Source organism: Perissodus microlepis, chromosome 7, assembly GCF_051167445.1.
Source record: "Perissodus microlepis isolate ML-2025 ecotype Zambia chromosome 7, ASM5116744v1, whole genome shotgun sequence".
In the NCBI taxonomy this organism is placed as follows: domain Eukaryota; kingdom Metazoa; phylum Chordata; class Actinopteri; order Cichliformes; family Cichlidae; genus Perissodus; species Perissodus microlepis.
Genome location: NC_140467.1, coordinates 63,112,900 through 63,138,105, shown reverse-complemented (window position 1 = coordinate 63,138,105; position 25,206 = coordinate 63,112,900). Strand labels below are relative to the sequence as shown.

At 47.3% G+C, this 25,206-nt stretch overlaps 1 protein-coding gene across 2 annotated transcripts; it reads left to right on the top strand.

Annotated features, from left to right (window-relative positions):
• Positions 1-76: 76 nt before the first annotated feature.
• Positions 77-25,177, top strand: ankrd27 (ankyrin repeat domain 27 (VPS9 domain)). 2 transcript variants are annotated; one of them, XM_084936591.1, is made up of 28 exons: positions 77-369; positions 4,982-5,104; positions 7,497-7,607; positions 7,747-8,055; positions 8,700-8,759; positions 10,224-10,277; positions 10,647-10,712; positions 11,001-11,077; positions 11,600-11,721; positions 13,167-13,245; positions 14,216-14,342; positions 14,439-14,531; positions 15,906-16,027; positions 16,738-16,820; positions 16,946-17,061; positions 17,570-17,662; positions 17,796-17,993; positions 18,485-18,544; positions 18,912-19,031; positions 19,209-19,253; positions 19,340-19,456; positions 19,527-19,721; positions 20,699-20,818; positions 20,888-21,061; positions 21,676-21,769; positions 21,890-21,968; positions 22,648-22,711; positions 22,807-25,177. In XM_084936591.1, the coding sequence occupies exons 2-28, from the start codon at positions 5,003-5,005 to the stop codon at positions 23,335-23,337; spliced, it is 3,411 nt and encodes a 1,136-aa protein (XP_084792717.1). In that variant the 5' UTR covers positions 77-369; positions 4,982-5,002; the 3' UTR covers positions 23,338-25,177. The 2 variants fall into 2 exon arrangements, with proteins under 2 accessions (XP_084792717.1, XP_084792716.1); XM_084936590.1 differs by lacking the exon at positions 77-369 and adding an exon at positions 1,363-1,671.
• The last annotated feature ends 29 nt before the right edge of the window (positions 25,178-25,206 follow it).

Sequence of the window (25,206 nt, the reverse complement as noted above, 5' to 3'; positions counted from 1 at the left end):
ATGGTGCAGTACACCGCGCTGGCCTGTAGGGGTCGGTGTGAGCCATTGTGTTTGTGTAGTACACTGCACTGGCCAGTAGAGGTCAGTGTGACCCGGTGCGCTTCTCCCCTTTAATTTGTCCACATCAGATCCCATAAATGAAACGTTCGTGTACACGAACGCGTTTCTTCTTCTGTAAAAGTTTTACTTGGACAGAATCGGACTCAGGACGCTATAATCGGCGAATCGGCTCGTTTTAGCAGCTTATTTATCGCAATTCGTCTCGCAAGGTTGATAAGCTCGTACGGCTCCTGGCAGGCTGCTGTTGCTGAGGCTGTTTGGCTTTGACATGCTAAACCCCGGATGACCGAAGGGACTCGTTAATAGCAGGTAAAATCAGTCTTCTTCCAAGTCATCACATCTGTTGGCTCAATTCCGTGTTTGGAAACGCTAACGTGTCACTACGCTGAGGCAACAGTAAATCCCCAGAAACGCTAATGCTACAGGCTGTGTTTTTGGTTTTAGCTAGGAGGCTAATTTAAAAACTTAAAGTCCCCGTTTACTGACAGACGCACAAAACCGAACAAACAATTGTTAGATAACTATGGTTAACTTCAGATATTAATTTATCAGAGAGCAGCATAAAACTCCTCCTTGCACCTGTCATGTGAACGGTACCGTGACACAGTTTATTAGCTGCTTCCAGCGCCACGCCAGACTCCATTCACAAAATGTCAAATTTAAGAGTTACGACTTTAGTTTCATTTTAAGTTACCTTCTTGTTTTATGGGTATCTATACCACAAAACAGGAAAATACACATCAAATTGTATTTGTTTATATATATAATAGCAAATCGAAGAAGAACATCTAGGTGTTTACTCGAAACAGATGGGTTGATAACCCAATATAACACAGTAAAAAAAATCATAATAGAAAGGGAGAGTATGAGTGAACATGAGATAATAGGACTTAAAAGAGTGGAAGAAAACCCTCGGGCCACCTCTGCTAAGTGTGAAGTGCAAGTGTGCCAGTTTAAAGCTGCATTTCGGAGAAACCTGGAATATAAAATCCAAGTCCTTAGATGCGAATCAGTTAAAAAGATAAAACACTCCCGATTTGTCTCCTTGTTTTGTGTTGAAATGATCCTACTTTTCCTTATATTCCTTCATGTCTCCTATTCTAGTGGTGACTATTCATACTAAACATGACCAAAGTTTCACTAAGACCAGTGTGTGCATAAACAATCCTACAGCTTGTGAGGGGCAGCCAACCAGAAGGTGGTTGACTTGGAGGGGGCGGAGCTAATACCGCTCATCTTAGACGAAACAACTAAGCATCCACTCAGGAAAGTGAGTCTGTGAGTCATTGTGTCTTCAGATCAGAGGACTTTGGTGTGACTGGGGTTTATTATCCTGAGTTTGGACGGTGATCTCGGTATTTTGTGATTGTTGGTGATGCTGTTGTTCCCTTCAACCTGAGGCTAAGACATCAGCTGTGAATGTGGCTCAAGCCCGAGTGGACAGACATTCCTCTGTCTGCTGTTTTGCTTCCAGCCTGGGAGGTCACGAGGGTCACGTGATGTTTTTCCCCAGCATGGAGCTGCTCGGGTGGGGATTTACTGTGTGTGCTGTGCTGAACTGGTTTCCAGTGCGTGTGTGGGAGCTCAGGGAGGATGAAGCTGACCTCTGAGGTGAGTGGATCACCTGCAAGGTGTGAGCGGTCAGTTTAGAGATTTTTAAGAGATCAGAAAATGTTTAAAAACATATTTTTCTGTCATTACATAAACATCTGACTCTTTAATGGGCAGAACTGATCGTGTTTTCTGTAGAATTGATCTGGTTTGTCGTGGTTTTGGCGCGCAGATGAATGAAGTGTTTTTAAATTAAATTTGGCGCTCGTACAGTAACGTTTGTAATCTCATGGATGTGCTGCAGAGTATCATTTCAGTCATCATGTTTTTATCAGACATCTCAGACCGCTTTCTGTTTTCATTGACTGAGTTTTCTTTGTTGGCATTGTTTCTCCTTTTGATGTTCAGGCTAGAAATGGGAAGAATAACAGATTACTTCGATCCCACGCCTTTGTTTTATTAGCTGTGCTGACTTTTTAAAAGGTAAATGGTGTTTTAATAGAAAAACCCTCGGACTCAGCAGCCAAACTTCTTAAAAGAACCAAGAAAAGTGAGCACATTACAGCCCTTCTAACGGTTCTGCTGTTTGGATTGATTTTTACAATTTTATTGTTATATTTTGAAGCCCTGCACGGCCCCTGTAAAGGTACTCGACCTGCTGTTCTTGTTCCAACTGGTGTGCGACTTCTGATGTTCGCGAGAAGGGTTCGAGCTGTTAGGGCTTCTGGATTGTGGAACAACCTGCCTGAGGAAATCTGTGTCTTCTTTACAATCACTGCTAAAGACTCGGTTACGTCTTAGGACTTCATCTCTGACTGTACTGTTATCATTTTTAATGTTAAAGTTTACGGCACTGCAAATACAAACAGAGTGAGCAAGTATGGCTGTTTGGAAGGTCTGCAGGAGGAAGCCTCTTCTCTCTAAAATACAAACACAGCAGCACAGCGTAGCTCCACACTCCTGGAACAGACGAGACCACAGTGGAGATGTTCGTCCATCACGCACAGCAGCACGTCTGGAGGAAACAAACACCTCATACGGCCGTCAGCACGGTGAAGGAGGGACGATGATCTGAGTGGACCATGAGCTCCTCTGTAGAGTCAGTGTGAGGCCGTGTGTCCCACAGCTGAAGCTTGGACCAAACCGGGTCATCAACAGGACAAAGATCCAAGCACAGCAGCAGGTCTGCAACAGAACGACTGAAGAAGAGAAGAACGGAGCTGCTGCAGAGCTCAGAGAGCAGTGCATGAGTCTGAGACCCTTTTGCTTTTCTCTGGTGACGATCTGTGTTCTCTGGGTGAGGTGTAAGAGCTTCGCCTCAGGCCGAACACATCTGGCTGATTACACATCTGCCGCCTCGGCGAAGGAAATCACACTTTTATAACCTGTGGGAATTTTTAACTTTTCACTTGCAGAAATGTGAGACAGAAAATGGAGCGTGGTGGTTTTTACTTTCCTTATCAACACAACGACAATGATATACCAGCTAAATGCAGGCGAGGAGATGACCTGCTTTTTTGTGCATTCTTTCCACAAAACTCCGGTTCCAGCTCACTGATGTGTGGGGGAAAGTTGTTTATTATTGAATGCATGAACTGAGATAATCAGTTTAGTCCCAAACACATCATTCAGATCCTCACACTGGAGACGCTACAAACAGGGAACGGCTTTTACTTAAGAACTGGACTAAAATACCTGTTTATTGAACTAGCTGCTGATTACTTTTCAATCAGTCGAAACAACGAAAAAATAATCAGCTCTGTTACAGTTGGTGCATTCAGTGTTTTACCTTTGAAAGGTTTAGAAAATGTTCCACTTCTTTCAGTAAATCCAGATGCTGTAACAGCAGTTCTAATCAGACAAGCTTGACCAGTGTACACCTCTGACTGGTTCTTTTGAAGAATGGGAACAATTTTAGTTGACACCAGTCTTTTGGTCATTGGTGTGAGTGATGCTGATATGCAATACTTCTGCATTTAGTACAATTTTAAAAACAGTTTGGTGATCAGTGGAAGTGTGCAGGGTTAAAGATCAGAAATTAGAGCCTCTTATTGCAGGGCAGCAGCCCGAGCAGAGAAGATCAGCCCCCCCAGCCACCTCCTCCAAGCTCATCTGGGGCCTGTGTGTGTGAATGGGTGAATGTAGTCAGGCGTTCCCGGGACAGCCAAGAGACATGATCTCTCCAGTGAGTCCTGGGTTTACCCCGTGGCCTCCTCCCAGTAGGACATGCCTGAAATACTTCACTCGGGAGGGATTCCATCCTAGCCAGGTCCCCAAACCAGCTCAGCGGACTCCTTTCAAGGTGGAGGAGTAGTGGCTCTGCTCCGAGCTCCTCCTGAATAACTGAACTTCTCGCCCAGTCTCTAAGGAAGAGGCCTCAGAGACTGGGTCAGAAGCGGATAACCTTTAAACTCTTTGAAGCTGGAAGACTGCTCCAGCTTTACAGAAGCTTAAAAGAAGTTAGCTTTGATAGCATGGGTTTTTTTCAAAATAAAAGCGCTGTCAAAAAATCACACCCGGGTTCAAAACGATGTGTCTTCTGTTGAAGGCATCCACAGTCCTGCAACACCTTCAGAGGACTCGCGGTTTACAGCTGCAGGTAAATGGAGTCAAAAGTTCAAACCACCTAACTGCTCACCTCTTTTGGCTCGGTGAATTGTAATTAGACATTAAAGCTCTTATTTGCAGCATTAGTAACTACAGACTCTGGGAGATTTTTCCCAGGCCTCACATCCAGCCTGGCCAGGTTGGAGCTGGTGAAGCTTTGTCTGGATGGAGGATTATTAGATCAATCGTACTGAAATAAACCAGTTCAATAAGAATTGGATCAGCTGAGAGAGAAGCAGCCCTGGTTTCTTCAGATCCAGGCAGCACAGCTTCATACGTGACCGTGAGCGACTTCTGGGGGGCCTGAACACTGCAGATTGACAGAACGAGATGGGAACATAAGCCCCCACCCCCGCCCACATTAGGCTGGAAACGAGATTGAAAGGGACTTCTTGTTCGGTGGCCTCAAAGACCATAAATGAGCTTGTTTTCGGGTCTTGTCCTAAGATTCAAATTTGGAGGCATTAAGGAATCATGAGATCTTTTGTCGTTGTTGTTGCTTGGCTTTTCTCAAACATCAATGAGCAGTATTGCCACATGCTTATCGACAGGAAACCAGCAGCTGCTCTCAGAGAGGCTGATGTGGAAGATTTATTCTCTACAATTATTTATAATCCCCAGAAGATGAGTCCTGACAGGGCTGCACCCCACAGTCCTCTCCCCACGAAGGGTTTAACTGGTCACATATTTATAAAAGTCCTTGACACGTACTTGGTTGATAATTAATGTCTTTCCTCCCATCATCCTCCTGTCCTGTCTGCAGGATCCAGACCTCCAGCTCCTTATGGCTGTATATGATGAGAACATCCTGAAGAATCCTTTCTACCTGGCCTTGGAGAAGCAGAGACCCGACCTTTGCAGCCAAGTGGCAGAGCTCCACGGCATCGTGAGTTTGACCTGTCATCTCATTTATGTCACCAGACAAGCCCACCTGCAAGTATGCGAGGATCAGGTACCCGATCACGATATCAGAGAGCGATTAATCAGAGAGCGCTCTGTCTGGGTGTCACATAGCTGTGAATCTGCGGCGTCTATATTCACTTAGATGATCAATGTTTTTTAAAAATGGGTGGAAAATGCTTCAGACTGAGCAGATGTGATTAAATGTAATAGTAGGTAGGGCTGTTCGATATAACGATATATATCTGATGACGATATAAAAACGTCTGTCGTTTCATTTTACGCTGTCGTTTGTTTCGTGGTGTCGCAAAATAAACTGTTTACAGCAATATTTGTTCATGTTTTGATGTCACTGTAGTTATTAAGTTCTCTCTTTCTCTTATATTTAATATAACCACACTACGGACGGACAAGCGCCTGTTTTTATGCATTGTCGTTAGCAACAACGACGGTAACAGCATCGCGTGTCCGCTTGTTTATGTTCCACATAAACCTTTCACAATAAAGCTCAGGATCCTGTTGAGACTTTTCAAAATAAACTGAATCACGTGAAAGAGCAGATTATTTACGGATGAGAAGTAAAAAAGACGCCAGGTGCTAAAAAATCAACCTTAGACTCAAACGTTAGAACAGGCTTTTCCCCGCAGCACGCCGTGTAATAAATACTCACAAAGAAAACGGCGGCCGTTACAACTTATGTCTAAAAATGTATCGTTTCATGCATCGGTTAAAACACTCGACTCCAGCTACACGACGCGCAGCTGGAAACACTTCACGCAAGTCGAGCTGCCCGAGATTCACAGAATTTACAGAAAATGTTACATTTTTGTGATTTATATCGTTATCGGACGATAGATGTCTTATATCGGGATATGAGATTTTGGTCATATCGCACAGCCCTAATAGTAGGAATTGTGAATGGAGGGAACAAGCAGAAGAATTGAGCTTCGGTGACAGGGTGAGGAGCTCAGGTCCATCTGACCCGGCTGCCTCACGGAGGAAGTGATGTCAGGCGTGAGACCGCGAGGCAGATCCAGCACGCGCCAGAGAGACGGCGCTGCTCGTCTGTGTTAGGAACACATCAGTGTGCAGCTGGAGACCCTCGGATTGCATCGTCTGTAGGTGGCTGGGGGTCTGAGCGTCTCTGTCTCTGCTCAGGAAGGTTTGCATTAATCAAAAACAGGGGGAAGTGAAAATGAGGAAACGGCACAGAGCTCAAAATAACTGCAGCAGAACCTGAATAGGTCCAGGTGTGAGCCGGCTGCAGAGCTCTGCCAGTTTCTATCACAGAACAGCTTCTCGCTTCCTCCTCAGTGGTTGAAGGCTGCGCCTGCAAACAGCTGAGAATCACACCAGCTCCTTAAAGCAGGTTAAAGATCAGAGTCGGGGACGTCATCCCTGTTAAAATGTTTAAATGAGGAGGTAAAAGAAGCGCGCTCAGCCGGCGTTCCAAACACAGCGACACCTTTACACCACTTCCTGCCTCACGGTGGGTCAGCGTGGGGGTTTCTGGTGGTTTCAACGCGCTCTGCTGCCATCCCTTCACTCTCACTGAGTTAGAGGAGCATTGTTTTGGTCAGACTGTTAAAGCGGGGTTGATACATTTCATTTGGATCTCAGTGAAGCGCAGAGATATCAGATGAGCTGACAAGCTGCAAAGCGGCGCTCTAAACCGCGTTTGAGCTTGTTAAAGATGACGATCGGACGCCTGGAGCAGCAGATGAGAATCAGATGTCTGAACGCCGGCCAGTCGGGTCATCTGCACGCCGTCAAAACATCAGTGGGGTAAAAAAATGCATGTAACTGCATTAAAGCTGTGGTTCGCAGCAGAGCCAGAAAAATCAGTTCTACATGGCACAGCGTGCACATGCTGTGCATACGTCAGGGCTTCAGCAGCTGCTCTGGCTCGTGACTGCGTCTTCACATCCTTAATCAAATGCTGCCGATCAGGTCATGTGCATTTATTGACTTCATGTGAACATCTTAAAAACAAATGACGCCTGTTTAATGTCAGTGTTTCTGCGCTATTTTCAGACCATCGGATACTCGAATGTGCAGAGAAACACTGTGGAGCCTCGGCTCTATAATCTGTATTTTAATACTCCCACCACACACCGAAGTGCAGTATACTTCACGATAAACATCTACTATTTTAAAAGCGAAAGTGAGTTAGAGGCCAGGAGCCATTTCAGTGCTGTTCATCATCTAACCGCAGTTAATACAGTGAAGACTCCACTCTTTGTACCATTTGATCCTATTTTCTGCTTCCTAACACAGATCAGAGCTTATCTGATTGTCATTAGTGTGGAAAGGTCACTCTAAATCTGTGCTGAGTGGTTAATAAATTGAATACCCTGCGTGTTGCTTTGAACCTGCAGGTTCTGGTGCCGTGCTGTGGAAGTTTGACCCTCAGCAGCTACTCGGACTCTCACTTCGACAGCTATGTGCTGCAGCCCGTGGAGGACGGTTATAAGACTGCGGACGGGAAGGTCTGTCTTCAACACAAGCCAGTCTGTGCTGCTCGTTGTTGCCAGAGGCTGAGTTTAAATGCACCGCTGTCCTACTTTTACAGTCCTAAAAATACAAAAAGAGGCTGTTTAACAGCTTTTTTTCCTCTGTGTGTTACAGGAGGTCCGGATCCAGGACAGGCAGGTCCTGCTGGGATCCGGGTTCCCGGCTCCAGTGTCGATCCCCATCCTGTTCGAGGAGACCTTCTACAACGACCGGGAGCAAAGCTACAGCATCCTGTGCGTCTCCAGGCCCATGGAGGTGGACCCGAGCCTGTCTGAGGTCAGCACGCCGTCTTCTTACAGCCTGAGGAGCCTGGAGGACGTCAGGGAGTTCCTGGGCCGCCACGCCCAGAAGATGGACAAGCACATCCAGAGCTTCTGTCAGGCCTTCAGGGAGCAGGAGAGGAAGGGACTCCGGCACCACATAGTAGGGATGACAGACACAAAACAGAACCCTGGTGATAAACGGACTAGAGTGACGAACGGGGCTGAAGGAAACAGAGCTCTGGGCGTGTCTGACCGAAAATAGCATATTCTGCACATAAAATGGCACGCCTCACAGGCTTCGTCATTCTTTTACCACAGACAGGTTTGCGCTCCCATGACTCAGATAAGGCAGAAATACTGATGCAATCACAAGGTTTTTCCAACCGGTTGGGTAATCCGTGTTTCCCCTAGTGTCTGGTGGTTACCAGGGCCACCGACTGATTTGATTTGAGCGATGGTTTCCCAGCAGCTGGTTGGAAATCCTCCCTGTGGTTGCAGATGGTTGCAGACTCGTCTCGAGGCCTGTTATTGGCAGACAAGTTGATGTCACATGTCTACAGAACTTGTCGTTGTACAGCTGCAGCTATCGCCCCCCAGTGGCCATCAAAAAGAGTGCAGGTTTAAGGTTCCTCCACGCTAGCTTCACTTTGATTTAATACATGACAACAATGTAAATAACACCTCCAGGAGAGTGATCATCTTTTTAGCGTTAATGTGTTTGAATGTTTTCGAGTCTTTAGAGGATTTTTGCGTTCGATTTTTTTTCTTTCCTGCTGAGCTAACAGCTGTTCTGTTTCCTGTCAGGACTCGGTGAACGGTCTTTACACTAAATGTCTTCAGTGTCTGCTGAGAGACTCTCACCTGGTGAGTAGAAACAACCTTTATTTGTCACGTTAAAACTGGCTGAATGAAAATCCGCCTTTCTCTCCTTGATTTGGTGAATATTTATTTCTGGCTTCTTCACCTGGGGCCAATATTCACTCTTCTACGTCTTTATTATTCGTGTGCTTCTCTGGTTTGCATGGTGGCTCGGTGCGTTCATGGTTATTCGTGTGATTATCTGACTTTGTTTCATTTGTCCCTCGGCTGCACGATGACATCAAAGGCGTGAGAAACGTGGTCGAGCAACACGGCCGTGCTTTTTGAGCATGTGACTGTTAAAGTTGTCCGTGTCTCCGCTTCGTTTCTTTTTAATAAAACTGTGAGCTTGTGTTTGAGAGCCGATTCTGCCTGAGGGAAGAGCAGCTGATGGAAAGTGCTGATTACTGACTGAGAGGCTGCTGTTTTAGTTTAACAGCGATCCAGTCCGCTGTGAGCCTGAGCTGGATAAGAGAGGATCTTTGCACCATACAAAGGACGAGCAGTCCAGTCGGTCAGGATGTTGAATCTGTGGCACCAACTACAGAGGTTTTAGCAAAATCACCTGTATTAAAAGGATTCTTATTCAAATCTCTAAAATAACATAAAAATTGGGAGAAAATGCAGATTTCTGTCACTCATTGTTTCTGCTGTGCGCAAACTTGGTGATTCCCTCACAACATCCTGTCTTAAGGCAGGAAAACTTTGCAGGCACTGTCGGAATAATCCCCCAGAACTGAACTTCCCATGAACTCAGACAAACAGCAGGTCTGAGGGTGCTTCCTGCACCACCTGCTGCTCGCTGACGTGAGTATTTCAATACTCTGCAGGCACAGATGCTCAGCAGTGTGCTGTGAACAATCGTCATGACAGTCCAACATGCTTTTTACTGCAGAAGAAGCTCATGTGAGTGTTGCATATAAGCGGGAGCCGTACTGAGTCGGCAGCTGTAGTTCGCGTGCAGCAGTTCAGAAAAATCCTGCTTTCGTTGATTCAGGCATTTGTGACCTCGGTGCAGTCTGCGCTTCCCTCTTTGTGGGAAATGAAACGAAACAGCAGGTAAACCAGAGGAAGCATTCTGGTGAAACATCATCGTTGGTCGTTAATGCTTCGTTAGATCAACCTCGTTGTAAAATGTTGGGTTAATGCGGCCACGTTACGTTCATCTGTTGGCTTTGCACACGTGAGCGTTATGCTTGTCATGTGGGGAGGAATCGTTTCCTCCGGTTCGGAAAAAAAGGATCGAACCCCAAACAGTGTCATGTGACCGCCGTAACTAATGCTTCAAATCAGCTTCCTTTAATCAGCGTGACCTCTGACCTGACGCACACACGCAGGATGTGCTGTGAGTTCCTCTGGACTGGATGATTCGATGATATGTGGCCGCGCCGTCTGCGACTCAGCAGTTTTGGGCCTGATCACATCCTCTAACGCCTTCCTCTTCCCGTGCATGCTTTGTGTTTTCTGCAGAAACTTCTGGCAAAGCAGGAGCTTCAGATGACGCTCCTCAAACAGGCTGTGGAGGTAACGTCTGGCTGGGTTCAGGGAAGGAGAAAGGTTGACACGTAGACGCAAGTTTAAGTTTGCAAGAAAGTCAGATTTCATCAAACACATGCAGAAGCTCCCACAGCTGTCACACATAACTTCCTGCTTTATGCCAGTGAAACTATAAAGGAATCGATTAATAAGCCGAATAACTCAATAAGATATTTACAAAAAATAAGACAGAGCTCAGTGTGGGCAAAACTACATGTAACAGAAGCAGCAGCTTAATAATCCAAACATGCAGCTATTTTGGTGTGAGGTGAGAAACTCGTCTCTTTACTGCAGGCACACTTTGATGAGCTGTTTCTGACACGTATTAAAATATTGGTTTTCCTCTTCTTTTCCCAGATGTACGTTCATCATGGTATCCATGAATTAATCTTTAACTTTGTGGGAACGCTTGAGGCCAGCCAGGTAGGTGTGAGCTCAGATTTACTCATTAGACGTAACGAGGGAGCGAATAAACCGTCTGTTCGTCCGCTTTGAACACACGTCCGCTGGTGTTTATGCTGCGTGCTGCTGCAGATATAACGTCAAACACACAGTCTGCAGGGATCACTTGTCTTTGCAGAGGGATCGTTGTTTCAGTGATGGAAGCCTTAATATTTCTCCTTCATGCTCTTTATTACTGTGATGACCCCAAAAAGAGGCTTTGACAGTTTCAAAAGTTCCTCTCCCGTCTCTTGTGCTGCCGGTCGACAGGACGCTGCCTTCAACAAAACCACCAGGAGTCTGCAGGAGCTGCAGCAGAAAGAGCTGGGAGTCAAACCCGAGTTCAGGTCAGTCCCACACCGGAGCGGACTTTGAGACCCAGACCTCTGTGCAGCGTCAAATCTGGTTCTGCTGACAGGTTTAACCAGCGCTTGCTGTTCTGAACACGTTATAGACGATGTTTAAATGTGCAAAATGCCTTCAACGTTTACACGGACCCAGTTAAGGCGACCTGATCGTGGCAGCGTTCCAACAGCTTACATAGACAAAGACGATACGTGTTCATGGTTTATGAAGTCAAATTTTATTTCAGACTTGTTTTTAAATATGTCCTGGTCAGTCTGACCCGAGGGACAGCTCAGGGTCCCAACAGTGGAGACCATCCAAGGGTTACTGGTGAAATGGAGCGATCATGAAGACTTCCGTCATGTTTCAGTGCACCATGTGATTGGTTCTGTCTCTGTTTTGTAAATTGAATCTGTTGTTTAGCTGTGTGCCTCCTTCCTTTACCCGAGCCACTGAAGCTTTGTGAATGTGTCCGTTCGATGTCTCTGACCCATCGTCTGTCCCCCGTTCTTCTGTCTCTGCAGCATAAACTTGTCTCGGGCTAAAAGAGAGCTGAGCCAGCTCAACCAGCAGACGTCCCCCCTCCTCAAACTGCTCTGCCTGCGTAGAGTCGCGCTGACCGCCACCCAGACCCCGAGACGCACCGGTACTGACTGTGTTGGTTTGTGTGTGCGGAGCTAAAACGAGTGTGTGAGCTCATCGTGTTCGATCAGACCTCTTTTGTAGGAGAAGCAGTTTAAATGTGTGTGTGGAGCTTCAGCGCTCGCTTTAATGGAAGTATGTCACAGCTCGCCGTGAGCGGGTCCCTTGCAGCCTCGAGTCGATTGGACAGATTTGCAACACATTGGAACCAGTTCTAGTCAGTCTGCAGCTGGTCTGTGGTGCACCACATACTGCATGCCAAAGTACCCTCGAGCAAGACGATGAACCCCGAGTTTCCTCAGGTGGATTCATGGATGTTGGGTTGTGCACAGGTGTGGATGAGGCTTGCAGTAGAAAGGAATTTGCCACAGACACAGAGGTTGCAAGTCCATTGGCATTAATCCATCCATCCATCCATTTATTCATTCGCTTCCGCTTATCCTTTTTCAGGGTCACAGCGCTGGAGCCTATCCCAGCTGTCATAGGGCGAGAGGCGGGGTACATCCTGGACAGGTCGCCAGTCTGTCGCAGGGCCAACACACAGGGACAGACAACCATTCGCACTCACATTCACTCGCACATTCACACCTAGTGGCAATTTGGATTATCCAATTAACCTATCCCCACAAGCTGCATGTCTTTGGACGGTGGGAGGAAGCCGGAGTACCGGAGGGAACCCACGCAAACACGGGGAGAACATGCAAACAGAAAGCCCCCGGCCTGATGGTGGAATTGAACTCAGGACCTTCTTGCTGTGCGGCAACAGTGCTAACCACCGTGCTGCCATTAATCCATATTATTGATAATATTAACGTAATATTTGCGATCATGTCGTAGTTTCCATCCTTGGGCTGTGCTGCAAAAACACAGTCTGAGAGCTTGGGAGGTCTGCGCTGTTTTCAGCTGTTTCGGTGACGCCAGGGGCGACCCAGTGTTAGCCAGCTGATTTGACTGCGGTGCAGATCTAATCGAATTTAACGTCAAATTAAACTTCAGTTCATGTCATTTGGACACGTTTGTAGAAAAAGTCCCAAACAGGACAAAAAAAACTGTAAATATCTAATAGTTTTCAATTGGATCACTCTGAGAAAATCACATTAGATCCAGGAGTCTGACAAATGAGACGATTCCTTTATTTTCTCGTGGTGACATAAGAGAAACCACCTTATCAAACGTGTAATGCAGGGAAATACGGGACTCATCAGAGAGCGGCTGTGCGACTCTTGTGTTTCCCTAAAGAAAAGGACAGTACCGACTCTGTGAGCTTCCATTTGTACAGTTTGCTTTGGTAATCCAAGCTTATTGGATCACGGCAACAACCCCGCTGTCAGCCTGCAGCGCCGAGCTGACGAGAGGCCAGTTTACTCATTAGTGCTGAGCTGAGGGAGAGATGAACGGGAAGAATGACTCTTCAGTTTCCACTCACTGACTGTGTGTCTCCCTCCACAGTGAGCATAGAAGCCGTGAGCGCCGACGACCTGCTGTCTGTCGTCCTCTATCTGCTGGTGAAGACGGAAATCCCCAACTGGTGAGCGAAAGGGGAACTGGCTGCGACCTTTGACCTTCTGTCGTGAATAAAATGCAGAGAAATGAGGAAAAAATGAGGCGGTGAAAACAAAAAGACGACTCACAGTTTTACAGTTTTGGGTCAAAGGGATGGTATCGCAGCCCTGCTCGCTGTGAAGATACACACAACCATCTAATCGATCTTAGGTGCTGTAATCATTTACAGAAAATAAATCACCTTCTTGATCCCTGAAACCTGCGCCAAACTGTCCCATTCTCCAGGTCTCACATGTGGGCGTGGCTAAACTATAACACTGGCTTCACCCACATTTGTGAAATTTGGAACCATCGGACCAAAAATTCAGTTTTTGAAATTTAACATCTCATTTTGGCAGCTCTGTGTCCGTTTCATTTATTTTTTTTTAGGTTTTGTGGGTCACACTTTCCTCTTGGAGGTTAAATCAGATGCTTTTGAGCTTTCGATAACGGGCGTGTCCACGATGCCACGGTACAGAAAGTTGCTATAATTGGAATTTATATTTTCTAATGTGCCGCAAACTTCACAACCTGGAGACATTTTAATATTAAAAACATCTCGAGCGGTTCCTGTGTTTATTCTGCAGCAGAACCTGCTCAGTCTGAACTCTGCAGCGCCCCCTATGAGGCAGGAGGTGAAGTTTTTGCGTTTACTGCTCTGTGCAGCTGAGGACACGGACCGGTGGCCTCCAATAGTGACTTTAACAATCAATGTTAATGTTTTATGATCAAATGCATCATTTTTTTATTGCAATATTTGATTACTTTATTGAATTCATAATGTTTGTTGACAGTAAACTGTCCACAGCGCGTGATTTTTCCTCTATAAATAAGCACAATTAATCTTCCAGTGAAAGGCAGCCTAACTGGAGGCTGCTGCGGATGATCTATAGTTATGAAACATCATTTGGGTTAATACAGATGTAGCTGGGTGATCTAATTTGTCTTATCTTCAGGATGGCCAACCTGAGCTACATCAGGAACTTCTGCTTCAGCCACTCGAGTAAAGATGAGCTCAGCTACTGTCTGAGCACCTTCGAGGCGGCGGTGGAGTACATCAACCTGGGGAAGCTGCAGAACTCTGTGAGACACAAACACACCGCTGTCGTATCTCAGCAGCTGCTTCACTGTGCTGGAGATCATCCATGTGTTTTCTCCTGTTTTTGCCTCCTTCCTCAGGGCTCTGGTGAGCTCAGCGACAAGGCGCTGTTCAAGGAGAGGATGAGTCTGCTGACTCAGGGTGTAGCCACGCCCATTAATTGTCTGTTTGAGGTGAGCTGCAGCCCGAGACGTTAGCGGATGTCCCATAAAAGATCAGCATGATGTATAAAACTGCTCCCACACGATGTGTATTTGTTTTTTTGTACAGTAAAAGCTTCTCCTGATGGTGTGAATGTTTTTACAGATCCTTCGAGGTCCGATTCAGTTTGAAGGAGAAGGAATTTAAGAGAGTGAAATAAAAACTGTTATTTGGCACTTAAAATCTTCAGCTCTGTTCCCTCTGTTGGCATTTCTTCTGTTTATGTTTATTATGTTTCCTGGTGTTTTCCAGGCCATGAAAGTGATTTAAATGTGTAGTAACTATTTTTGGGGGTTATTTTTATATTGTACATAGACCAGTAATTACGTCTTCCAAGAAGCTGATACATTCAGATAAACTTATAATTAATCTGTTAAAAATACATAGGAGTGGGTTTGTGGAAGCCGTCATATCCCCTCACTATATTTGAGTACAGTGGCCAGGAAGGACACCCCCCCCCCCTTCTAACACCTGAATACAAGCTAACGTATCAGATTGTTAGCTTGAGGGTCCTAAGAAAAACCCACTTTCCCTCAGATAAACAGTGTGATTACATTCTCACATGATATGAAAGTTTATTCACTAAGTGTCAGTTACATCCACTTTATAGAAACTTTTGCTAACAGCAGCAAAAACACAACAGCTAACAGCAGCAAAAACACAGCAGCTAACAGGGGCCAACAGTAGCAAAAACACAATAGCTAACAGAGGCTAACAGCAGCAAAAACACAGCAGCTAACAGGGGCTAACAGCAGCAAAAACACAGCAGCTAACAGGGGCTAACAGCAGTAAAAACACAGCAGCTAACAGAGGCTAACAGCAGCAAAAACACAATAGCTAACAGCAGCAAAAACACAGCAGCTAACAGGCTAACAGCCGCTAACGGAGGCTAACAGCAGAAAAACGTAGCAGCTAACGGAGGCTAACAGCAGCAAAAACACAGCAGCTAACAGAGGCTAACAGCAGCTTACCAACAGAAAGGTTTACCTCAGTAACACTGTCAGCAGTCAAAAGTGACTCCTGACTCCTCCAGAGTAAATAAAGGTGGACACTTCTCACCCAGCATTGACAGCTGAGGTAAACAGCAGACAGATGTGGAAAACCTCTGGGTTGCATCTGGATGGATCCGCTCCCCAAACAGTGATAGCAACACGCTCGCTGGCTACGGCTGTTATGGGGTGCGCTCTGAAAGTCTGAATTTAATGTTTTTGATCTCTCTTGGCTAACATGTTTATCCTATACCCTCCACTATACCAAAGAACACTCATTTGACGGCAATCTGCAGTCTTCTGACATCTAGTGGCGAGATTTTGCTAATGCTCAGTTTGCTCCTGTGTGTTTTGTAGCACATAGCAAATGGAAATGAAGAGGAGGTTGAACGCCTGCTGAGTGATGGAGAGGCCGATGAAGATGTGAAGATGTGTCATCCTCTCTGCTCCTGTGACCTCTGTGACCTCCAGCTGTCCGGGTCAGTGTCCAGACTCACACAGACAAACACGCAGAGGTACAGAGAGTACGTCAAAGCATTCACATGAAAATAACGAAGAATAAAGAAGAGTAAAGGCTCCACGGTACACATTTGATATGACCTGCCTGGAGTTTATGACACACTGATTATTGACGGTGAAGCTGGAAATTCACTCTAAGGCTGACTTTGCCTTTGCACATATGCAGAGAAAAGCTGATGTGATGCCTTCGACTTCTATTTTCATTGTTCAGCTGATCATCACTTCCCCTTTTTTCCATTTTTTTTTTTTTGTGCATCAGAGCTTCGAATCAGGAATAAAAACCATTTGTATTTTCACTTCCCACTGAAACCCCCAGACACACACACACACACACACACACACACACACACACACACACTCTCTAAAAGTGTATTTCAGACCGTTATGCAATGGCCCATTAAAAACGAAAATACTCAAAAATGTAGCTGCAGCACAAACGCTGTGCAGTCCTGTTAGCTAAAGTGAGGCCTAGCAGAAAGCGCCACCTGTCGGCCACGCCCACCTGTCGCAGCTGAAGCTCTGAAGTAAGAATCAGACCGCAGAGTCTGATTGAGCCTCACTGGTTACTTCCTGAAAGCTCCCTCTAACCTTTGACCAATAAGCTCCTTGTTTAACGCGTTCAGCCACTATTGACCGTAGAGTGACTCTGAGTGTTGGCGCCATGTTTCAGGCGGCTCAACGACCCGTCCATCATCACGCCGTTCTCCAGAGATGACCGGGGTTACACTCCTCTGCATGTCGCTGCTCACTGCGGTGAGTGGCTGCTAACGCGCAGTGACCCAACATGAGTTTGTTTAATACTGCGAGGCATAATTTATATATAAAAAGTATTAACTAACCTGTGTGTGTGTGCGCGTGTGCGTGTGTGTGTGTGGCAGGTCAGTCCCAGCTGATCGACATACTGGTGCATAAAGGAGCTCAGGTCAACGCCACAGACTACCACGCCCTCACACCGCTGCACCTGGCGTGTCAGCGCGGATACCAGGGAGTAACGGTGAGCACGCGCAGAAAACTAAAATCCTGGGATTTAAATTACAAAAACTGAACTTAGACGGTCTGTTAGTGCAGTGACCTCACAGCAGCCTTATTATTGGTCTGAAAAAAATGTCCTTAAAATGCTCCATAAGGCTCCAGCAGCACAAACACGGCGCAGAGGTCCAGCTCAGAGACTCCAGGTAGCTGAGGTGAAGCTGCAGCTACAGCCGCCTGTGTCTCCACCCACCTGTCAGTCAAAGTCTGGTTATTTTTAACTGACAGGTTCAAACATCACCTTCAACATCACCTCTACCTTTAAGCTTTAACATAATCCAAACAGATGAGTTATAAGCAAACAAAGTCATTAAACCAGTTTCCAAAGTGAGGACTGAAATGTGTGTTTTGGATCAGCCACAGCTGTCTGACCTCAGCCAAACAAACTTGTCGTTAGAATAAAGACGAATGAACGCTCCAGAGGAGGAGTACGTTACAACAAATGATGTCCTTCCTTTGTTTCTGTTGTCCAGCTGCTGCTGCTGCACTACAAGGCCAACACGGAGGCTCAGGACAACAACGGCAACACGCCGCTGCACCTCGCCTGCATGTACGGACACGAGGACGTACGTCGCCGCTCTCTTTGTTATGTCCTCACATTTCATCCTTCTAAATGCTCCAGTTGGTTTGAACCCACCGGGTTAGTCTGTTCCAGTAAATAACTCAGCATGTTCATAAATAATAAATGCTGTGTGTCAGTGTGTGAAGGCCTTGGTGTACTATGATGTCCAAACGTGCCGTCTGGACCTGGTGAACGACAAAGGCGACACGGCGCTGCACATGGCGTCGCGCTGGGGCTACGAGGGCATCATCCAGGTGCTCCTGGAGAACGGAGCGAGCACCCACATCCTCAACAAGAGCAAGGAGTCGCCGCTGCAGTGCGCCCTGAACTCCAAGGTCAGCGACACTCGATTGTGCCAGAACATGCAGAGGACGCTTCCACACTGTGTGGGTGCTGATTTGAGTCCCTTACCCCACAGCTGTGGTAGCATAATGAGGAAAGCAGCTCCTGATCTCAGTACAGGAAAGAATAAGTGTCACGGCTCCCATAAGTCACAGCTAATCTGATCAGCTGCTGACGGCAGGTCGACTGATCCTCTTTCTCCAGTCTGTCCACTAAACCAGCTTCAGATACATTTTAAAATCAGATGTTTGTTTCATCTCTGCTCCAGGCAGTACCAGAGCCTGGGGCTGTGTCTGAATCAGGCCCCAGACTCTGGATTTTAGCCCTGCAGAGTCTCTGAGTCATGTTCACTCAGCCTTTCTTGCACGATAAAAGTTTTTCAAATGATGTAAACAGATGCTTCACGTGCTCCCTGAAAAAGAAACATATTGGTTTCATGGTGCACATACTGTAAAATTAATGTGTTGTTCATGTCTTCCTGCAGATCCTCATGCAGCTGCAGTCCACTCAGAACGGCCGGAAGCGCTGCGGCAGCGGCGTCGACGTGAGTCTCATCTGCACTCACGCTTGCATCGGACAGATCTCCAACATCACAGTGAATATTGTCAAAATCCATGTGACAAAAGTGTAACTAAATACAAAAAGGTTTCCTCACGAGACAGAGCGGCTGCATGTTTAACAGGGGGACTCAGTGAAAAGTAGTTCTAGTGAAACCTGGAACTACTTTTGAACTGGTGAGCGAATGTTCGCAGTCCTGACTCTGCGTCCTCTCTGGTTTCACCACGTATGTTTGAAACGTTCACCCTGGTGGTCACATTTGACCTGCATTCACACACTAAAGCTAAACTATGTTAGCATTGGGAGTATTTGGAGGCTGGTTGTGTTTTCAGCATCTCTTTTCTGTCTCTCAGTCTCCCAGCCGCTCGCCTCTGGCCTCAGACTGCAGCAGCAGCCGCCGCTCCTCCGTCTCCAGCACCTCCTCCCTGGGCTCGGAGGTCAAACCAGAGGGAGAACGGATCCGGCACAGAGAGGTGAGCGCTGACCTCGCAGCACAGGAAACACAACAACATTGCTCAGAACTTAGCTAGCATCAATAATCAATCGGTCAAACTTTATTTCTGAGAAAGCGTTCATGTAGGTCGGTGCAGCTCCGAGTACCAAAGAAGAAGAAAACGTTGGTGTCTGACGCCTCTGTGTTTGACTGACAGGTGGAGAAGCTGCTGCGAGCCGTGGCAGACGCTGACGTGGAGATGGTGAGTCTTCTGCATTTGAGCTGAACGCTCAGGGTCGCGTTCCCTCGATGGGAAACGTGACGACGTCTGCTCATCCTGTTTCTCAGGTGCGTTACCTGTTGGAGTGGATGGATGAGGAAGAGGAGGATCAGGGAGAAGTACGGCCGGAGGCTCCGCTTTGCCACCCTCTGTGTCAGTGCCCAAACTGCGCTCCCACTCAGAAGGTACGCCGGCGGCCCGGGCAGCAGCGTGGATGCGACGCCATTTCCATTAAACTCTCTGATCTTCCCGCAGCTATCGGTGCAGCAGGCGGGAACTCTCGGCGTAAACAGCTGCAACGTCGACGGTTTCACGCCTCTCCACGTCGCCGCCCTCCACGGACACTTGCCGCTGGCCACCCTGCTGATCCGCCACGGGGCCAACGTGAACGCCCGCACCAACCAGAGCGCCACGCCGCTTCACCTGGCTTGCCAGAACAGCCACATCCCGGTACGTGATAAGGGAAAAGTGAATGTGTGAGCTTTCCGTGCACAGGATTCAAACATGGAAAAATTGGCCACATTTTCAGGAAGACGTGTCGGAAGTTTTGGCTGATGTTAGTTAGTTTTAAAAAAGTTACTCAAATTTTGATGAAAACGTCACATAAGGAGCAGAAAATCAGGCTCTACAGCAGCAGATTTCCAGGTTACGCTGCTGTTTGGTAAAAACATGCTTAGAGTAGCCTGATGTGCACAAGTATTATTAAAATAATCTTACTAGATTCTTCTTGGCTGCAGGTCTTCACTGTTTTCCAGAAACAAACTGGTGCCCATCCTATAACTATTTTATAGCCAATATTAAAGAAAGACAGGCAACATCATCACTGAGGCTCTGAGGCAGTGACGTCAGAGACTTCAGGACACCAACAGCTGGCAGATGTTGCCTCAGATTCAGTAAACTGCAGGACACGTGTCCACCAGCAGAGCTTTAGTTCACAGCATGCTCGTTGTTGGATGTTCACCCAGAGGAAATAGAAGTTATGCAATGGGCACAAAGACGGACTCGAACGGGAACAATCAGAAAGTCAGACTGCAGAGCAAAAAGCTGACTGCACGAGTCCACTCGGTCCTTCGCTCGTGTCGCTGAGCAGAGACACGGCTCAGAAAGAGGAGTCCAACCCCAAGCGTCAGTTTCAGGTGCCGCTCAGAGGTTTTCTCCTCACTGAGGGGAAATGTGAGCTGTTTATTCTGCACGGTCACTTTCTCTAATTTCACCTTGCAGCCTGTTTCTGCAGGTGTTGTACTTTCTTAGACGCCTGTGTAGAGCTGAGCGGTGAAAACACAGTCGGTCTGTCTGTGACTCTGACTGGGACCCGGCTAATTGCTGGTGGCCACTACAGTGGTGTGTGTGTGTCTGTTGGCAAAAAGTGATTTTATTGTCATCGTTGTGAAGGATGAAGTCATTCTGAGTGTCATGGTGATGTTTAGGTGGTGAGGTTTCTGCTGGAGTGCAACGCCAAGCTGAATAAAAAGGATCACTATGGCAACACGCCGCTGATCCACGCCTGCCTGCGTGGAAATCTGGACACAGCCACCATCCTGTTACAGGTAAACACACGCACACACACACACACACACACACACTGACATTAACCCTGAAAGTGTGTGTGTTCACAGAGTAATGCGTTGGTGAACGTGGCGAACCTTCAGGGGAACACGGCGCTCCATGAGGCAGTGCGGGGCGGGCATCTGGCGCTGGTGGAGCTGTTGCTGAGGGGCGGAACCTCTCCTGGCATCAGGAACAAGAGGCAGAGGACGCCGCTGGACTGCGCCTACGAGCTGGGCGGAAAGGTCGTGGAGCGCCTCACGCTGAATCTGAGGACCCACAGGGTCCTGATGTCAGCGTCATGGCGTCGCTCCGTCTCAGTGACCAGGCCGACTCCACGGTGCTGACATCAGGGCTCTTTGCAGGTCCCACCTTTGTAGTCCAGCAGAATGAATTGGAAACCACTCCGATGCTGATGTCTGATACATGATTTTAAAATCATAAATATGTGATGAGCATGAAACTGCACAGCACCTTCCAGTATGTTCAGCTAGCTGTAGCTCCCAAAAAGCTTCAGAGTTCATAAAAAGCATGAAAGTAAACCCGCTCGACTCCAAATGTATATCTTTGGACTGTGCTAGGGTAGCTTTGTATGATTCACAGCTCAAAATAATCCAAATGTGTGTAACTGGAGCTCAGCGCCAACACAGAGAGCTTAAACGGCTTGTTGACCTTGCAGTGGCCGGTGCACAATTGTAATTATTAAGAATGGGACCATGATCTGCTGAATATGAGAAGTATAAACTTCGTCTTCTTTTACTTTGGAGTCGTTCCTGGGGGGTTCTCCTGGAGCTGTTAGCTCTTCATCGCTGCACCGTCGTGCAGGTCTGAAGACTTATATTCCTGTTATCTCGTGCAGAACACTGAAATCCTGCGAGCTCTGCAGAAAGCATCTGGACTCTCCCCTGATGATGAACCGATCAAACTCCTCTCCGTCCCCAAAGGAGCTCTGGGTAACTAACACCAGCAATAAATCCTACAAAGCAGGCTTTACTTAAATTTCATTCATTAGAATGGGGACTGTGATCCACAGCCGTGTAATCAGGATCGTTTCTGTGCTTTTGCTCTTTCAGCTCATTCCTTCGTGCAGCGTCTGAGGCTGCAGGATAACTCCAACAACAGGAAGCAGAAGCTGGCTCAGTCCATCAGCAGGTAGGCCGCAAACAAGCCACGAATCCACACCTTTTTCACGATGTAGTCACAAGAAACCATCGCACTCATCAAGTGAAAGCAAACCACACGTGCAGTGACTGTTCTGAGCAATCGCAGTAACATTTCTGAATCTTTTCATATTCACGATGCAAAATTCTTAGAAAGTATTTGAGTGTTTGTTTTTTTCCTCGTGAATATTCTCAGAGGATATTCAGGCTTATTTCTCAGGAATATTCTGAGATTAGAACAGAAGAACAAACTGAGGAGGCTGAGCTGAAGATGCTCAGGTCTCCGTTGGGAGGGAGGAGGATGGATCAGAGTCGGAGAGGCTGAGATGGTTTGAGCGTGTGCAGAGGAGGGAGGGTGGAGATGGAGCTCAGAGGAGGTTCATGGATGTAGTGAAGGAGGACGTGCAGAGGGCTGGATGACAGGGTGAGATGGAGGCAGATGATGCGCTGTGGCGCCCCCTAGAGGAAGCAGCTGCAGGATTCGATTAAAAGAAAGTTTATTCCTCCTAAATGTGATTTATTCCACTTTATTTCTGAGTGTATTTCACAGACATTTGCAGCTTTAGTCTGACAGAATATCAGAATTTATTTCTCATGAATGTATGACTTTAACCTTCCACCATCGAACCTCGGCCCCATTTTTCTTTCCTTTGCCCCACCTGCACCTTCAGGATGCAGCAGATGAGGAAGGGTTCTTCAGGTTCTCCACCCAGGTGTTCTCCAAACCTCAGCCAGGTACACGCGTCTTATTCTCTTATGTATTTCGGTATTTATCGGTGTTTCCGGTCTGGAGCAGGACGGACTTTAGTTCTGCTGCCGTTTCGTTGCAGGTGAATCCGGACAGGTGGAGGCTGAGGCGAGGAGAGACGGTGGCGGTCAGCAGCCCCACAGGAAGCCTCAAAGAGCGGCGCCTGGCTCGCTCTCACACCCTCGACACCGGAGCGCACACGCCGGAGCGAACGCACGCGCTGACTGTGGCTGACCCGACAGACGTCGCGTGCGCTCCTGAACTACCCGACGGCGCCGAATCGCTCTCCACCGACGCCTCCAGCTGCAGCACGGGCAGCGAGACCTCGCCGTCCACGCCGTCAACTACATCGTCGCAGGTCGACAGCTCGGCCGACGTCCCGCTCGCAAACATCCTGTCTGCTCAGTCTGACCCCGAAAGCCAGACCGACCGAGATTTACACGCAGACTCTTCTGACGGCCGCCCTCGGCCTGGCGAGGAAGCTGAAGGCTTACCGTCAGAGCACAGGGATGAAGACTCCACCCCTTATCCCCTTAACCTGCCCTCCCCGACCCAGAGCGAAAGAGTCGAAGAGAGCAACGCCAATCAGCAGCCAGAACCCAGCGCACAGTGATGCAGGGAGCGTGAAGTGCAGACGGCACGAGTAGCAAGAAGACCGCCGAAAGAAAAGCACACGAGACTCCGGATCCTCACGAACCAAACGTCCTCTCGCTGCAGCGCGTCGGGTTGTATTTGTCCCGCTCGGAGGTTTCTGCCTCCTCAGGCAAACTGAAAGGGCGTCGGGCACCATCCATGTTTTGTGTCAGTGGGGACGTCAGAGACGGCCCTGACTCAGAAACCTGGATCGGGTTTAACCCGCACAGGCTCGGCGGCGCTCGTGCTCCCTTTTCACTCGTTAACATTAACTAGAAGCTGCATTTTTTCCACTGACGGGTTTCCGAACTTTGTTTTTCAGATGTTTGAAAACTGCTCGGCCCTTTTGTGCGGAGGCGAGCGAGATCCAAACCATCCTCGCACAGGGAACTCTTTACATTGAGCTTCAACACGAACGTCTCAGCTGAGTTTAAAGCACTTTCTACTTCCAGCCTTCACAGAGAAAAAGGGATGCAAGCTGGTTTCATTTCTTGCTGTTTGAATGTCCTCACTTTAGTTTGTGCTGCTGCTCTGTGGCTCTGACTTTTTTTACTTTGGTTTAATCAGGATGATCTTATTTTATTTAGGAGGGTGGAGCTCCGTGTGTCTCCTTGTCCGCTGCTGAACCTCGCTGCGAGCTTTTATCCAGCAGATTTTAATCCAACACCACCGCCGGCTGTTTTCCAAATCAAGTGTTTGAAGGATTTCCGTCTTTTTACAGGCGCTGATGATTTTTGAGCACCAACATTAAAACCGCTGACCCCTCGAGTGGAGAGTGAGCCACGTTTATAGTTTGATAGAAAAACTGTATGGAGTGAATTCGTATGACATCCATCTGAATACTGTAAGGCTTAACCCGATGGGCGTGGCTTCTTTTGCAGAGAAGGATGCTGATGGGCTTCAGTCACCGTCACTGAACTGGACCTGTGGACTGTTTGTGCTCATCACAAACTCTCATGTAACACTTGAACCTCAAGGCTGAGGCCATAAACTCATCAGGAAGTGTCACTGACTCACGGTTTCCTGTACAGGAAGTCTTTTTGCGTCGCCCCCTGCTGGTCGTTAGAACGAATGCACCTTAACGCACTTCAGCGTTGACTTTCCTACGGCCATATTTTTTTATGCTATGACGTCCGTGGTGATAATTTAGCATTTCAGCCTCTCGACCAAATCCGTGCACAAAGAAAACGTGACAGCGGCCACAAACGTGGAGTGCGAGCGTTTCTAAACGGTCTTTGGTCAAAGTCAGAGCTCCATCAGCTCAGGTGGTTTATTAACCTTCAGTAAGGACGTCGAGAACCGAACCAAACTGTCTGAGCTTCCTCTTGATGTCTCATGAAATCACGACATCATCGAACACAAACCCCAAAACCCGACTCAGACTGTTCAGCCTGATGAATGACTGAAAACTACAACAAATCAGTCTGATTTTTATCCCTCTGTCAGATTAATTTCTGAGTTTCGGTCTCTGTACTTCATGAAAGGGGTGTAGTTACCTGATGAAACGAGCGCGTCTTCAGAGGAAAAAGACAAACTGTGGTATTCCATCACAGCCGACTGTCCTGCTGTTTAATGTTTCATATTTGTGGTTTTGACGGTTTTATTCGAGAGTCGATTTGATGGTTACGAGCAGAGTGCTGTGAACGTGTCTCCCATCAGTGTCACTGTTTCCTGTCTCCCTCACACAGGAACCACCTTTATGTTTGAACTTCGTCTGAGCGGATGTCAAAGTCAAAGCAGAGTCTTAATGATGATGTGAATGTGCCTTATTTAATTTAAACCCAAATAAACAAGAATAAACCTGCGATTTAGACAAATGACATTTGGTGTTGTTTTTGTTTCTCAGTGT